Source organism: Ixodes scapularis, unplaced genomic scaffold, assembly GCF_016920785.2.
Source record: "Ixodes scapularis isolate PalLabHiFi unplaced genomic scaffold, ASM1692078v2 PGA_scaffold6__148_contigs__length_123643588, whole genome shotgun sequence".
Lineage (NCBI taxonomy): Eukaryota > Metazoa > Arthropoda > Arachnida > Ixodida > Ixodidae > Ixodes > Ixodes scapularis.
Genome location: NW_024609881.1, coordinates 93114743 through 93130436, shown reverse-complemented (window position 1 = coordinate 93130436; position 15694 = coordinate 93114743). Strand labels below are relative to the sequence as shown.

General features: G+C 45.3%; 1 protein-coding gene across 1 annotated transcript; it reads left to right on the top strand.

Moving 5' to 3' along the window:
• Window positions 1–1006: 1006 nt before the first annotated feature.
• LOC8040082 (chaoptin) lies at window positions 1007–14289 on the top strand. The gene is made up of 4 exons (XM_002413921.4): window positions 1007–3238; window positions 4960–5732; window positions 6798–7219; window positions 11472–14289. Exons 1-4 carry the CDS (start codon window positions 1262–1264, stop codon window positions 11789–11791), a joined length of 3492 nt encoding a protein of 1163 aa, XP_002413966.4. The 5' UTR covers window positions 1007–1261; the 3' UTR covers window positions 11792–14289.
• The last annotated feature ends 1405 nt before the right edge of the window (window positions 14290–15694 follow it).

Sequence of the window (15694 nt, the reverse complement as noted above, 5' to 3'; positions counted from 1 at the left end):
TTCAGCTTTTGTACGACTGTAACAATAATGGTTGTATTAAAAACTGATCGAGAATCGCACGAAAGTTGATACATGCCAAAAATCGTACCACACCAATTGAAAAATAAAATGTATTTATTACTTGCCAATCGCAAATATGGCTTTGTTAAACTCCTATTCGCAATGTCCAAACTGCAAATACTTTCGTTTGGTTCGCTTTTTAGAAGAAATGTCGTGGAACTATTCTTTTTTTTTAAGTTCCGAGTTCGGATTGTGTTACTTTGTTACTTAAGATATTATATATATGTTCCAACCTGAAGGTTTTCTTTCCTATCTATCATTCCGTGAAACCCCCAGAATATGTTACGCTGGGGCTGGACAACGGCGTTAATGCAAAGTAATAAAGCAACCTGATTCCCAAGCCTGCCCCCTCCGAGTTTCCTCTTTCCTTAGTATTTGTCCATTCAAACTAATCTACCCATCTAGCATAGTGTCTAAGTTGACAATACTATATATTCCTTACCTTTTCAAATCTATCCATAAAATCAATAATTCGAACTTATATAATCAACTCGTTTACTTTATCTTAAAGTGTTATCTAATCCACATTCATAATAGGGCTATTACTCATGAAACCTACATATCAAATTTTTCTAATCGGCCAGTCTCAAAATATCTGTCTATGTTGACGATTATGTATGTGAAAGAATGAAGAACATCCCTTTTTGTTTTAATGAAATGCGTATTGCCGAAAATAAAAGTGCCAGGGATTAAAGTTCAGTTGATATTAGCGCTCTGTTTGTCTCCCCTTTCTTGTTCCGTTCCATTGCGCTTTTACTTTTGTATCCTATATACCTTTTTATATGTTCCCAAGTAGTGCTCATTATGGGAACACAAAGTGGCCCAACGTTATGTGCGGCTCGGTCTCAAACGAAACAACTTGACAGTGGAGAGTAAAACAATCAGTCTTGCAGTCTTCATTTACGGCGCCATTCACAACCGACTTTTTTGTTTCTCGCAGATGTCCCGATTGCTGACCCTGTTAGCGGCCACGGCGGCCCTCTTCAAGCCAGCTTTCTCAGCCCAGCCATGCCCCTTCAACCCTCTCTGCGTCTGCAGCCACGAGGTCGTTAGAGATGTCGTCTGCGTCTCGGTGCCCTTCTCCACCTTCCCGGGCAACCTGGGCGACTGCGAGAATGGACAGGTCACCCTTGCCCGGTCCGGGCTTGAAGTCCTCCAGAACGACTCCCTGGCAGGCACGCGGCTGTCCACATTACGACTGATGCACAACTCGCTGAGCAGAATCTTCCCCTGCGCCTTCTGCGGAGTCGAAGACAACCTCGTGTCCCTCGACCTCAGTCACAACGTCTTGAGGGCACCGCCACTTCATCAACTCAAGAGGCTACGTCACCTCCAGTGGCTCAACCTCCAATCCAACCGCATCGAAGACTTGAAGCGCGGCGAGTGGGAAGACCTCTCCAAGACGGTGTCTCTTCGGAGTCTCTTCCTAGGCGACAACCGGATAAGAGTGGTGCGCGATGGCATCTTTGCCAACTTCACCGACCTCATGACCCTGGAGTTGGACAAGAACCTCATTAGCGACCTCACCGGGTCCCCGTTTCCGCCCAGTCTCACCCGGCTCAATCTGGCCAACAACTTGCTGGACCAGGTGCCTCACCTCGCGTTCCGAGAGCTAAGGTCGTTGACGTCACTCTTCTTGGGCGGTAACTTGCTGAAGACGCTTCCAGCAACGTGGTTCCTTCCGGTCCGCCAGCTGGACACGCTGGACCTGAGCCGCAACTTGATGGAAAAGCTTCCGGACAAGCTATTCAACGGTTCCGTCCTATTGAGGGACTTGCATCTAGAATTTAACTTTCTGACAGAACTTCCGGAAGGCCTGTTCCGCAGTGTGTCCGTGGAGCGGCTGTCGCTCGCCAATAATAGACTGTCTTCCATCGCGGAGCACGCCTTCGGTGGACTCGAGTCCGTCCTGGTGGTGCTCGACCTCAGCTTCAACCTGTTCCGTCGTTTTCCGTCGGCGGTGAAGGCACTGACATCGCTCTCCATGTTCTACCTCCGTGGCAACTCCCTCAGCAGCCTCGAGCCGGCGGACATCTCCAGCTTTCGGCGCTCCATCGAAGTTCTCGATCTTTCCGGGAATAAGTTTGTGCGCGTTCCTCAAAGTGCCTTAAGAACTACCGAACGTCTCTCGAGACTCAGCTTGCAAGACAATCGAATACAGGTCCTCTATCCGAACGACTTCAAGTCGTGGGGCCACAACCTCACGACCTTAAGCCTCGCGAACAACGGCATCCGCAGCCTCTCCGAGGAAACTTTCGTCCACCTAACACAACTACGGGAGCTAAAACTTTCGTTCAATAATATATACTTCGTAGACTATTACGTGTTCCTCCCGCTCCGATCTAGCTTGGAAGTTCTGGAGTTGAGCTCGACGCTAGGACAGCGGTTTTTTCCGCTCGAACTTATTCGACACATGAAGAAGGTTCGGTGGCTACAACTGGATCACAACCAAATGTTGAACCTCACCGACTCCTACCTTCAAGGATTGCCCTCCCTCATTCACTTCGATCTGGAGGGAAACAGAATAGGACACATAACTCCCGGTTTTTTCAAAGACAAGATTCACCAGAAGCTGAACAGGATCGTTCTGGCCCACAACGAGCTGGTTGCCGTGGAGACCGCAACCTTCAGGAAACTCTCGAGGCTTGCCAATGTTGTTCTACTCGGAAACAGGATCCGGATGTTAAGAACTAGGTCATTTGAAGGCTTGCCGAGACTTCACACCGTTGTTCTGTCCAGGAACAGGATAGAGATCATCGAAAGTGAAGCATTCTATAACGTGCCGAGGCTTTCAAATCTCCTCTTGCAGAACAACAACTTGACAGTGTTTAGCTTGGATTGCTTGAATAACTCCGGTGTCAGCAATCTGTTCATGAACCTTTCACAAAACGCCCTTACAACTCTTCGGGCGCCGGTTCCAAACTGGGATCTAAATGACACAATGACGAAATACGGTGTCCACACTTTAGACTTGAGTCACAACCAGCTAAGTGAAGTGGACGAACACTTCTTGGCCAGCATGGGGGCATCGCTATTGAATCTACACGTGTCGCACAACAAGCTAACGGAAGTTGACCAACTTCTGACTGACCTGAGCGCACTACAAACTTTCCACGCAAGCCATAACTTCATCACGAACATCAGCTTGGGAGCCTTCCAGTTTACAACGGCTCTCCAGGTTTGGAAGTCCCTATTTCAGGTTGCGCTTAAAACAGGTTCCCTTTCACACCCCTGCTCAGAATTGACCTTGTGCGCGTATGTGCTTGCGCATCTAGGCTTGTGTGTGTTTCTGGGTATATGCTAAACTGACACACACCCTCCCAGCTAAACTAATAATTATTGGGAAAGCATGTTGTTGGCTTGCAAGGTATCATTTTAGCTTAGACAAGCTGTTCCAACAAATATGTAAACAGCGTTAGCATTACTCCATTTGCAGTCGAGTTCTATCACTGCTGAACAGAGCACAAATCCAGACACAAACTAACTGGTTGATTCTTAACTGAATGAGTTGTACGAGTAACAAGCATACGTGCAAGTACATACACGACGGCAGGACTGATCTGCGACTATGTAGGGAGTACCCGAATGCTTGATCGATACAGTATTCTCAAAACCTTGAAATCTATATTTATATGTAATCCTGGTACAGGGTGGTTTCTAAAGCTCGCCCACGAACAATCGAATACCCTGCCGTTTTTTTTACTTTGGTCTGTCGAAACCCTGAGTCATTATATTGCTTTCCACGCACAGTTTAAGACACTCATTCTCTGGAAGGTTTATTTTTACAACTTGCAAGAGCGCATGTATACGAGTGTTCGAGGTATTGGTTGGCTTTGCAAGTTGTTAGAAATTGAGGTGTTCATACCCTAAAATAATGTTAAACATTGGTGATGGCGTCGGAACAGCGGGGGGCATCGCCTCTTCAGGCCGAACCGCATGGGGCGTATATGCGATGTCTATTTACGGGCGTTTCGGCGGACGTCAGCGCTTCCTCGACTCCTCGGTGTCGGCGTAAATACGCGCGTATTCGGCAATCCAACCCAGACAGATCTCGGCGCTTTGGTGTATTTCGGCTCGGCATATACGGAAGCGTATGGCGCGGGGCCGGCCAATCAGCTCCCGAGCTGACAGCCGGAAGTTGCTCGAGAATCGGCTTGCCTAGCTATGCGGCCGGCTGGCTGGCCCGAAATGGGAGCTCGCTTGACGCGTTCGACGGTTTATTGGTTAACTGTACGAAATCGATATATCTTTTTGGAACGAGCGGCGAACGACTGAGACAGAAGAAAATACCATTTATGTTCCTGGCGATGTGAAAAAACTGCAAAAAGGAAGGGTTTCGAGCAGAGACCGCGGCCGTCCTCCTGGCGGAACTTGTTGGCAACTTGGCGATTGCAAGAAACATTTATAAAACAGTCATTAGCAAATTAGGCTTTCGTGGTTGATTAGCATTTAGTTATTTTTGTCCCCTTGCGGAACGCAATAATATAGCACCCGATCTACATTTTCCCTCCTTTCATGAAAAGCGCGAGTCGGGCTACACTGCGCCAAACGCCGAGGAGACGTCGACGAAAAGCGCCGTATGTGGTTTGGCGACCTTCTCCTCTTCCATTGTGGGAAAAAGTGTCCACTAAACGCCGTGATCATGCCCGCTGAAACGCGCGTAAATGCGTCGAGAATATGGGTCGGCCTTTCGGCATTTCAGGCATTTCTAGTTGACAAGCCGGTGGTAGGGGAGCGAAACCCAACTCCCCATTCTCATCTCCCAAACGATTCCGACGCCCCTGACTGAGCATGGGCTCCCAACCATTTAATAGACCTTTTTTTTCATACCGTTACGAGCATTGCTTATGTATATTTGAATTTATTTACCTACTCCCTTATGTCTCGCACCTATCGCAGGTCATCAGCCTCAACCACAACGAAATCGACCAGATCGACGCCTACGCTTTCGGTAACCTGACCAGGCTCCGAATTCTGGACCTGAGTCATAACTTCGTGTCTCTCCTGCCCTCCGATGCCTTTGAAAGCACGGCCCTGGAACGCGTCAACCTGTCCTTCAACAACATCACCCGATGCCCATCCGCGGCCTTGATGCCTGTCAAGGGATCTCTGCGTCTGCTGGACCTAACGGGAAACAAGATCACTAGCGTCGCATCCGGGGACTTCGAACCTTTCCACTCCCTCATAGCCTTGAACTTGTCCAGAAATCCGCTAGTCATCATTTCGGACGATGGCTTCAGGGGACTTGGTCAGCTTATGCACCTGGACCTTTCTCAGAGCCCCATCTTCAGCATCAACAAGGTGTCTCTGCAGACGCTGAAGACCCTGGAAAACCTCAAGTTGAAGAACTGTAGCCTCAGTAAGCTGCCTCCGCTACCTCTTAAGAGGCTGGTGTCCTTGGACGTTTCGGACAACTTCTTCTTCAACCTATCCACTGAGTCGTTTTTCCACCTGAGGAACCTGCGGCACCTGGACTTGTCCGGTAACCTTCTGGAAGGCGTGCCTCATCATCTCTGGCAGTTTGTCCCGATGGTGCAGTCGTTGGGCTTGTCCAGGAATCCAGTTGGGTTTCTGACCACGGACAGTTTTGCGGGAGTACGGCTACTGCGAGAGCTGGATATTAGACATCTTCAGCTCAAGTTCCTGGACCCCAGGTCCCTTCAGGGACTTCGGTGAGGTGTAATTTTAGCAATTGGTGGCGCTATATTTCCCCAAGCTTAGTCTTTTTGGAAGGAAAGCGTATGCCCTTTCATTCCGAGCAGTGGAAATGTGATCTTAAAATAAAATTCTGTGTCGCGAAGGGATATTTATCTATTTAAGGGCTTGTTCAGAATAGTAACAGGTTCTACTCCCCACCATTGTATTTCTTTCGAATTCATTCGGTGCGCCACTTTTACAAAACGACAACTATTTCTTTGACTTAACTTGTCATACAGAAGAGCACAACTTCGTTGATATGTTATTGGTTTGTACGTTTTCCCAGCTGTTATGTTCACAACCGCCGGTCCTGTTCAAATTCCATAGAGACATGTGCATCAAATACCCGCTTGCTGGATTTGTTTACCCGGCTCTTAGATACAAAAACTTCTACCCTGCTTTCCGGCTCTTCGGCTTTCGCTCTGCTAAAGTGGAAAAAGGGGGGAGGAGCTTCCCCCGAACTCTTAACCTGGCACCGATCATGCGGACTGACGTCTGCTTCTTGCACAGGGGTTGCGATGATGTCAGAACGCAAAACTCTTGTTGTGTGATTGAAAAAAAAAAATAGTGGGTAGACCTCAAGGCATCTATCTAGCATTGAGATCTACCCACTATACTTCCAACCAAAGCCAATCAAAACTCGACGTCGTTCTGACGTCACCGTAACCCCCCTGCGCAAGACGCAGACGACTTGCTTTCCACACTGGCGACGTGTGCAATCAAAAGTGTCGCTGCGATTGGCTTCCCACGATTGGCCAACAACTCACAAAATCGTCTTGGGTATGATTATTTCTGCTCTGATCGGCGGAAACCAGAGCGGAGTCAGACTCCCAACCCTGACGGTGTTGATTTAGGAACGTGATGACAAGGCTTCCGCCTGCCTTCATACGCGCCATCGAACTTGCCGCTCGCTTTACTCAGAATCTTGGTCGTGACGCCAGGAATAGGAACCCCAACAGCGCCCCATCAAAACATATTGTCGGTAATGGCACGAACGCGACTACCGGGCGTTGTTACCTTACTCTTGAACCGTGTTTCAGGTCCCTGACCATCCTCAAGACGACCACCTACTCGGGAGTGCGGTCCTTCCGGCTACAGGAGCTGGTGTCTCAGCTGGACTCTCTCCGCCGGGTCCTGATCGAGGTCGAGGAGCCCGTCCTGTCCCACCAGCTCCAGTGGGCCTTCGGCGCCAAGGTGTCCGAGCTCACGCTCACCGGCCGCAAGCTCAGGGTCATCTTCCCGGACGCACTCTTGGGACTGCACAGCACTCACGAGCTGGTGCTTCGGTTGACCGGCACCAGCATCCGGCGGCTGCCGGCCGGGTTGCTCCGGTACCTGGCGGACGTGAGGTACCTCACGCTTGACCTCAGGGGCAACCTCCTGTCTTCCATGGGTCCGGAGGTACTGAGGCCAGCTGGGGACGACGGCTCGGCTCTCTGGAAGGGCACGCAGCATCTGGCTGGTGAGGGGACCATAGCTTGCTGCAACGTCTTTAAAACTTTAGATTTAATGAAAAAAAAAAACACTAAGTGACCATTATGCTCGCGAAATTAGTCGAATACGAATTTGAAGACCTCCCAACAACCCAAAACGGCATAAATTATAGTTTATTTTTTTATTTTTTGCGTGTTTTTTTTAAATGTGACGTCGGCCGCCATCAGATTTATGTTGTCAAGTAAACCTATAGTCATCTCCTCTACATTCTGGTCTTCTGTAGCTTCAACTTCTCACAGGAAGGTTCTTAACGAAATATTCTTTTCCCCACCTCGAAAGTTCGAGTATCGCTACACATCTATGATAACATTCAAGCGCGTGTTTTACTTTATGTAATCTTGAAGCGTCTTCGCAATTTGCACACAAGAATTTTTTTTTTTAAGTGTTGTCCTATTATCAGAACGCGATTGGGCATGCATATACTTTAAAATGTGTAAAATGAGACTATGAGAGTTGGGTTAGAAGATATATTTTTTTTATGTTTATGCAAATTTTAAGAAAGTTTTGTTAGCAACTTGAAAATGGCGTTTTTGCGAAGTTTAGTTATCTTAAAAAAAAATGTCTCACATACCTTTTTTTTTTTCATTGCGCTCACTAGTTTAAGAGGAGGGAATTACTTTATGTTGCAGGGCTTTTTTAAGTGTGTTGCCATGCCCCCCGTGTCCGCAAGAACATGCTTTTTTTTGCGTGTACATTGCATTCAAAATTTACGAAACAAAGTATATCAAGTCTACCACCAGCTTTATAAAAAAGATATGAAGCGTAGTAAACTGCGAAAATTTAATTAAGTTATTTTAAATAATTTTAAAAAGTTTTCTCCTAGCGTATGCCTCTTTAATTCTCCACATAAAGGGCATAAATTAGCAATGCTCCGCGAAGACCCGCACTTTTAGAAACATGCCAAGCTTTCTAACTGAACACCACAACCCAATTTTTTTTGTCTGTCCATCCGTACGTTCCTCCGCGCATTCCCCACGAAATTTAGCCGGGAAACTGAAGTCTTGCTTAGGTCACGTGACCGGATACCCTGTTATCTATACACCAGTTAAGTTCCCCGCCGACTTTAGCGGGGAATACACCGGTTCACTTTGCCCGCTAAATTTGGCGGGAATTTTATGTCACTTGACCTGACCTATACACCAATTTAGTTTCCCCGCTAAATTTAACGGTAAAGGTGACGTCGCGTGACCTGATGTCATTTAACCCTATGCACCTATTCAGTTTCCCCGCTAAATTTGGCAAGGAAACTGGCATCACGTGACGGATGCACCCAGTTTCCCTGATCGATGTGGCGAAGAAATTGATAAAAATGAAGGTCCTCCGCCACTCCCCCAAACCATGGTTTCAAGGGATACTGAACCGAAATTTCGAGATTACAAAACAAGGTTGGAGCGATAGGCGTGACGCTGCAAAACTCAAAAACATAATTCAGGAAGCGATATCTCTAACGGACGACCGTATTTTTGGAAAAGAAATGCGCGATATAACATAGACGACGAGGCCGACGAGACATGTGACGTCACGTTTCTCATTCCCTCTTCTCTTCGCTTCTCTTCGTGAACCAAAGCGAGGAGGAGAGGAGCAAGGCCGCTTCCTCTCATTCTCAACATTTCGAGGAGGATAGGGACGTCATAGCCCACGCTTGATCGCGCCCTTTTAATAAAGTACGGCCATTCGTTTGAGACATCTATGTATGAGTGATGTTCTGGAGTTCGTAGGCGACCCGTTCAACGCTTCTTCGGCCTTATTTTGGGAACATTTCAGTTGAGGATCCCTCTAATGTCTTCTAGGCGATTTTGAACGATCGCACATTAAAACTGCATTTCATGCAGTGTTTAGCTTTGGACATACGGTCGCTGCTAATTCTTGCTAGTATAGATATTTGCCAGTAGGATCCCGGCTTAATCTCGAACCGCACGCAGAGGTGACGCGGACTATATACTCTCCAACTAGGATGTTCGCTGCCTGTCCTATGATGTTACCGAGCCTCTCTTGCTGAAGTGTACGCCAGTGGAAACCGAGGGAGACTCAAAAATTATTTCTAAAACATACAGGTGTTGTCTTTGACCGCGAAAGAGCACGAGCAATCAAATAAAATACTCAAATCAGTAACAAACCGAAAAATGTGGAAAAAACTATTTAAAGTTTCAAAGCGCATTGTTGCCCACATTCGCGCACCCCCAATGACCTGCCCCATAGCACACCCCAAGGTGGAGGATACCTTACGGGGCGTCAGCATGGCTGAAAATGACAACGCACAACGTCAGCTCGCTTGCACCTTTGCATTTAATTGCATTATAATCACAACGCACAGGAGCCTTATTCTTGCACGCGTGTATAGGAAGGAGGACAAAATTCTCATTCCGTGATTTGGAAGCTTTTACGTTTTATGATTTTAAGCTGGCCCTGTGTGCAGAATATCAAGGAATTCCGCCAAAATAATGGGGAGCTTATGCAGACCGCTTTAATGTGAAAGCATTAACTGTCTCACTGAGCGAAGCCGGTAAAGCCGGCGGAAAAGGCAACTGAATTCCCATTGGCTAGGCGTTGTCTGTATCAGCGAAACGACACCTAAATCTCCATTGGCTGCAAAAAATTTGTCATGGAGTTTCCTATAAACAAAGGAAATTAGTGAATTTGAGAAGAAAATTTTGTACATCTCGGTCTGGGTGGGAATCGAACCCGCGGGCCTCCGTGGTGCGTGACGAGCACGCTTCCTCGAGCCACGGCGGCTCCGCGGTTCCGGCTGACTAAAGCTGTGCCTAGTGCGTGCGTCATGCTTTCGCATTGTAAGGAGTCTTAAATGTCTCTGCCGATTTTTTTTTTTTTTTAATAAGGATGTTTGACACTGGGCGCGGTCTGTGCCTATTCAACGGTGCAAGCACGGTAAAAGGACAACATGGACTTTCACTTTTGTTCTTTTCGTTTTGATGTTGTGTTTAGTTGTTATTGAATTGTTATTTTAGAACCAAAAATACTGAATGAAATCTAAAAACGAACTAATGGTTTGCTCTTGTTATTGCTGTATTATTATTATTCTTGCTGTGTTGTCACTATATATAAATATGAATAATAATGTTTTTAATTAATCATCCTAGTATATTGAGGTGTGCCATTATTCGAAACTTCGATCAGTTCCTGAATAGTGTTTGCTATTCAATTCGATTCGCAGTACACTTTCATTGTTCAAAAATATTCGAAGTTGTTTTTTTCTGTTATTTTTTATTTATACTTTCGAATAATAATGTCCTCAAAATGATCAAATTTTTTGCATCAAGCTTCACTGCTTTGCACCATCACTCTGGGGTCAAGCTTCACCGCCTCGCATGGCCGCCACCCCGTTGAGCTTCTCTCCTGTGCACATGTGTGCGAGGAGAAGCCGCTGACTTGTCAGAGCTTCGCGGTTGGAAATATTGCAAACTATTGTGTTTTCATCCTCCTTTGGTTATTTTTTGTTTTACTCTTAATTTTAAAGGACAGTGCTGGCCAAGAAAACCTGAAGCTATACTCAAATACAGTGGTCACTGCTTTGCTTGTCATGTTACGTTATGTTTTAGACAACTACCAGGGCATTCAGGATTTCTTAATATAAGTATGCGTAATATTATTCATGTAATAAAGCCGTTCCTTTTCATATGTTTGCTTTCTAGAAGTATTTCAATCCGCGATTTCTCAGAGTATCCAGGTTCGATTCGCACTAAATGTAACGTGTTTGACTTTGAATTTACTCTAGTTTGATTTGCAATCAAACTTTAGTATTCATATTAGATCTGCAATAAAAAATGATATTGGCAGACCTCTACGTGATTTTGAATGTGCAATCGTTTGCCTTTCTTTATTTATATGGCTTGATCCCAATACTAATGCCCAAAAAGGACACTGTAGTACTCACTGTCCTGAACAAACTTGTCCAAATTCCTACTTTAACAGCAGTGAAGCATGTTTTGGGCCACAAGATGCGAAATTCGTGATTTCCGTACAAATATTGGGAATATGTGTCCTGCCACACTTTTAGCTCTTAAAAAAATGCAAAACAGCGCTAAACCAGACACAGGGCACAAGGGAGACAACACACACAAGGCGGTGACTCAAGAAAGGGCTCGATGTAAAAGAGAGGAAATGCTACGAATGGCAATTTTAGTGCTGTTTTGGCGTTTTTTTATAACATGTACTAACCATTAAACCAAGTCAATGCCATAATCTTCGATCTACTTGTTCAGGGGGAATTCGTCTCGAGGACAATCCGTGGGTCTGTGACTGCCGCCTCCTCTGGCTGAGTCAGTGGCTTCGACGTTGGCTGCGGGAGACCCTCCGAGTCCAGATGCTGAATTTCGATGCCGCCATTTACGTCCACAACCTGGCCAGGCAGAGCGAGTGCGCCTACCCCGGAAGCTCCCTCCGCATACCCATCATCGACCTGCAAGAGGAAGACCTGCGGTGCACGTCCCAGGCTGTGACCATTTCATCCACGGTTACGTTGGTCACAATGGGAACGCTGTCTTCTGTGGTCTTCAGGACTATAAGCTCCAGGAGCCTCTAAGAGACAAAAGCTCCTGGTACGCTTAATGAAGAGTAAGCATACGATAATTGTTGCACGGTCACTCTTATACAATGTCTGGTGGCCTAAGGCTCCGGCTATAAGCAGACGACAACCGTTGCACAGGCCATCTCCTGCAACGTTTGGTGTTCTAAGGCTCCTGGTGTAAGCAGATGATAACTGTTGCATTACTCCAATGTCCATGGCGTCCTAACTTTTTGTCAGCGACCGTAGCGACATGTACAAATTTGATTGGTCTGTAGTATTTCTAAAAGTACCTGAAACACGTTACAGCAGTACATATCTGATGGTGCTGTTTGCACATCATCACCGGTGACCATCGTAACCCGGCCGAATTTCTTCTCTATGCTCAATGCCCTGGTGACGTTTTTGTCGGTGGGTTCGAGACTTGAAAAGTTAACAGACACTTGTAGCTGGGGACGTGGGGATGGTCTTCGTTATACTTTGGATGTGGGAAAATGATACCTGGGTGGTTATAGTGTCATTCTTGTTTTTGCAGATTTGATGCGTCTAGAACTTACAAGCCACACATAAGATGACACTCCGTTAATGGCACATGTTTTCTCTGGCAACCGAGAAAATGTGAATACGAAGTGCATAAATACTAGAAAGAGCAAGCCAAGACGCAACCTATTGTCATGGCGATGAATTTAAAGTGGTAATAGCTGTACAGACTTATATAATAATCGGAGTTGATATTTATTTTCAAGGTTACTTTCTCCAGTTTGCCTTCAACCGTAACACTTTTTGTATATTTTCAAAGAAGTCGGGGAAGAACTCCTCCATCTTCTTTTTTTCTGTCTGCCGAATCTGCTAGAGAGTGAGTTATGAAAAAAAACAAAAACATTAGGTCTCTGTTTAAGTTCTTCTAAAAACGCCAGAAAAGCAATATATAGCTTAAATATATTGCTCTTGTATATTTATTTAGCAAAATATTTACATGCAATATACATTTAGTATGCTTCAAATATATTTTCAATATATGAACCATATGTTTAATATAATTTTAATGGACTTGGAACTTTGTTTTTGTTGGGTGCTGCATGAATCAACTAAGTCTGACCAGTGCGCTTCGCATATTTAATATATATCTAAACGTCCTATTGTTAAACTGAAAACATACTTTAAGTATGCCTTCCAAGTTTTTTATAAGAATATAAAATTTTTAGATTTTCTCAAGGGTCGAGAACCTTCAGTGCTGTAACCTTGCCCCACAAACAGAAAATAATTGCCTCAGGACGACGCTTAGTTCATGGTTCCAACATAAACAGAGTTAAGAATACGCAGTGCAGATAATATTGGGGTTAACTGACGACGAGAAAACGACATCGACACTATCCTAACTTTGTTTTGCGTAACATGTGCAAATAAGGGTAGTCCCACTAGATAGTCAATACGATGACATAGCTGAGAAAGAGTCATAGGAAATGACAAAACATTTCCAAGGTAGTGCAGAAGCCTAGTGAAGACTGTGCAGACCTTATCAAATTAAACACTTGCAGGAACGGGCAAACACTAGCAGACACGCCAAAAGGTGGAGCCACTTATTAGAACGCATGTAAAACAAACATGGTTGAAATGTTAACATACAGTAGTTTAGTATTGAAAGACCAGCAGAGCAAGATATGATGATTTATGACCGAAAAAACTTTTAGATATGCCGAATCTTGAGCAATCTGTAACACTCATTATTTCGTTGACTGCCCACATACTACTTGCTCCATTGTCACACAAAAGAAACATAAGTGGTACTTTACGAGCGTGTTGGTATATGATAGCAGTATTTCTTGTTATCATCCTTCGAATGAAAACAGCTGTTCACATTCTAGTGAAGCCACCCAAGAGACAGCCCGGACCGAGAGCCAGAAAAAACTCTGCCAGTGAAGATGAAACAGATGAACAAAGGTGGCACTCAATAAGGTTAAAATATAGCAAGAAAGACAATAAATGATGTCGTGGAGGCTAAGCTTTAATGTTCATATTGTTCAGATGGAATGCTGTATATACCTATTTTCAGCTAACACGATTCGTTGAGGGTACATGGTACAAGGTAGGGGATGTTTCCATCCCCGCACGTGTAGTGATAGCATTTTCGAAACATGACGATTAATCATTCGATGTTCACAAGAGGTGTGAATGGTTGTTTCTGTGTGCTTACTTCGGCGAGTTGTGCGACTATATGGCATGTCTGCGCCACGACCCAACTGCAATGAACTTCCGACCCCTCCATGACATGTGAGAGACAGACAACGGATGTGGTGGCCTTTCCATGTGAATTGGATGCTAGTTTGCGCCATCTGTCGACTGTGGACACAGTGAACAGAGTGTAGACTTCCCTCGCAGTCACTAGACGTTTCGGTAAATGATTAAAGCAAACTAAATGTCAACATTTCCTTTTCTTTCTTTTTCTACCTACAAGCCATCGAAAAAGGTGACTGACCCATACTGGTCACCTTGAAACTGAAGACGTGACATGTGTGTCCCTGTGTTTTTTTTTATTTAAAAAAAAAATAAATAAAAATAGTAGGAGATTATTTAGCTATCAAAGTTATTAACTATTTATTGATGCATGGTGAATACTTTATACCCATATCAAAAACACAATGATTAGCACTTTTCATGTCACCGAGCACTGAAACGACAGAGTTCAGACTTACATTTCACCCGACTCCAAACCCTCCCTGGCACTAAAATAAAACGCTTTTCATTTTAGCAACATTTTCTACAAAATGTATTTATTCTTGTTGTAAAGCTGCCTGCTTTATAAAACCATCATTTAAAAAAATATAACCTGTCCGAAAACACCAGCCTGCTACAATTATGGGTATTCAGGAAGATCGATTGTCAAAATTGGCAGCTAAGTTGAGCTAAAATCCTTCGGGAATTCCTAAGTGTATCTTTAGCTAATTCCTTAGCTTACACAGAGAGACTTAATAAAACATTATTGCCACGCCATCTCTACATTAGATAAAATTGTGTTGAGAACTAAGAGCTTCAAATCTTCGAAGCAATACTAAAACGGTGAAAGTTGTTCCATTGGCAGATTGGAAAGGACAAAGTGAAAACTGAATTGTTCCTATGCTGAACGTCGGAACGTTTCTGGGTGTTTCAACGCCGTGACGTCAGAACAACGTCGAGCTGTGATTGGTGTTGATTGAGAGAAGAGTGAGTAGATCTCAATGCCAGATACCTTGAGGGCTATCCGCTATTTTTTTTTTTTTTACAGCGGAGCTGTTAAGGGCTAGTTTCCCCGGGATCGTGTCCCCCGCAAAGAAATGAAGACACCGAACCCTGGACACCTACCGCCATCTGTGAGCGACGGCGGCAAGCCACGTATCTGGATACTGCCGTCGCTCATAGATGGCGGCGGCCTTTCCACTCTGGCTTGCCGGCTTGCGGCCGGCCATTACTTTGCATTGTACAGCTCCGCTGGTCTTCCTTCCTCACCAGAGTGGAAAGGCTGGAAGTTGTTTTTTTTTCTCTTTTCAATTTTCCAGTTAGAGCTCGGCCTTCTGACATTATCGCAGTACCTGTACAAGAAGCAGACGAACTTCCCCTCCACATTATGATGCCTGGAAAGCGGTTCCCACTAGTGTTTACTGCGCGCCAAAACAATGGTCCCTCAATTTCCGCCGGACGACGTCATAAGTGTCACGATGTCGCCGGCTGTGACCCTGGCGTTGTCGCAGCCGCGATGGTAGACGTCGCAGACGCCCGTTCTGTTGCATATCACTCTCCAACGGGACAGTCCGCGGAAGCTTCGACAGACAAGAAATGGGACGCCGCGAGGATAGCGACAAGTGCTTTCGTTCCTGCTGCTTTTTTTTTTTTTTTAGCTTCCACGTTTAACCGCCAGGACTGCGACGTCCGACAGCAGGGCACTCC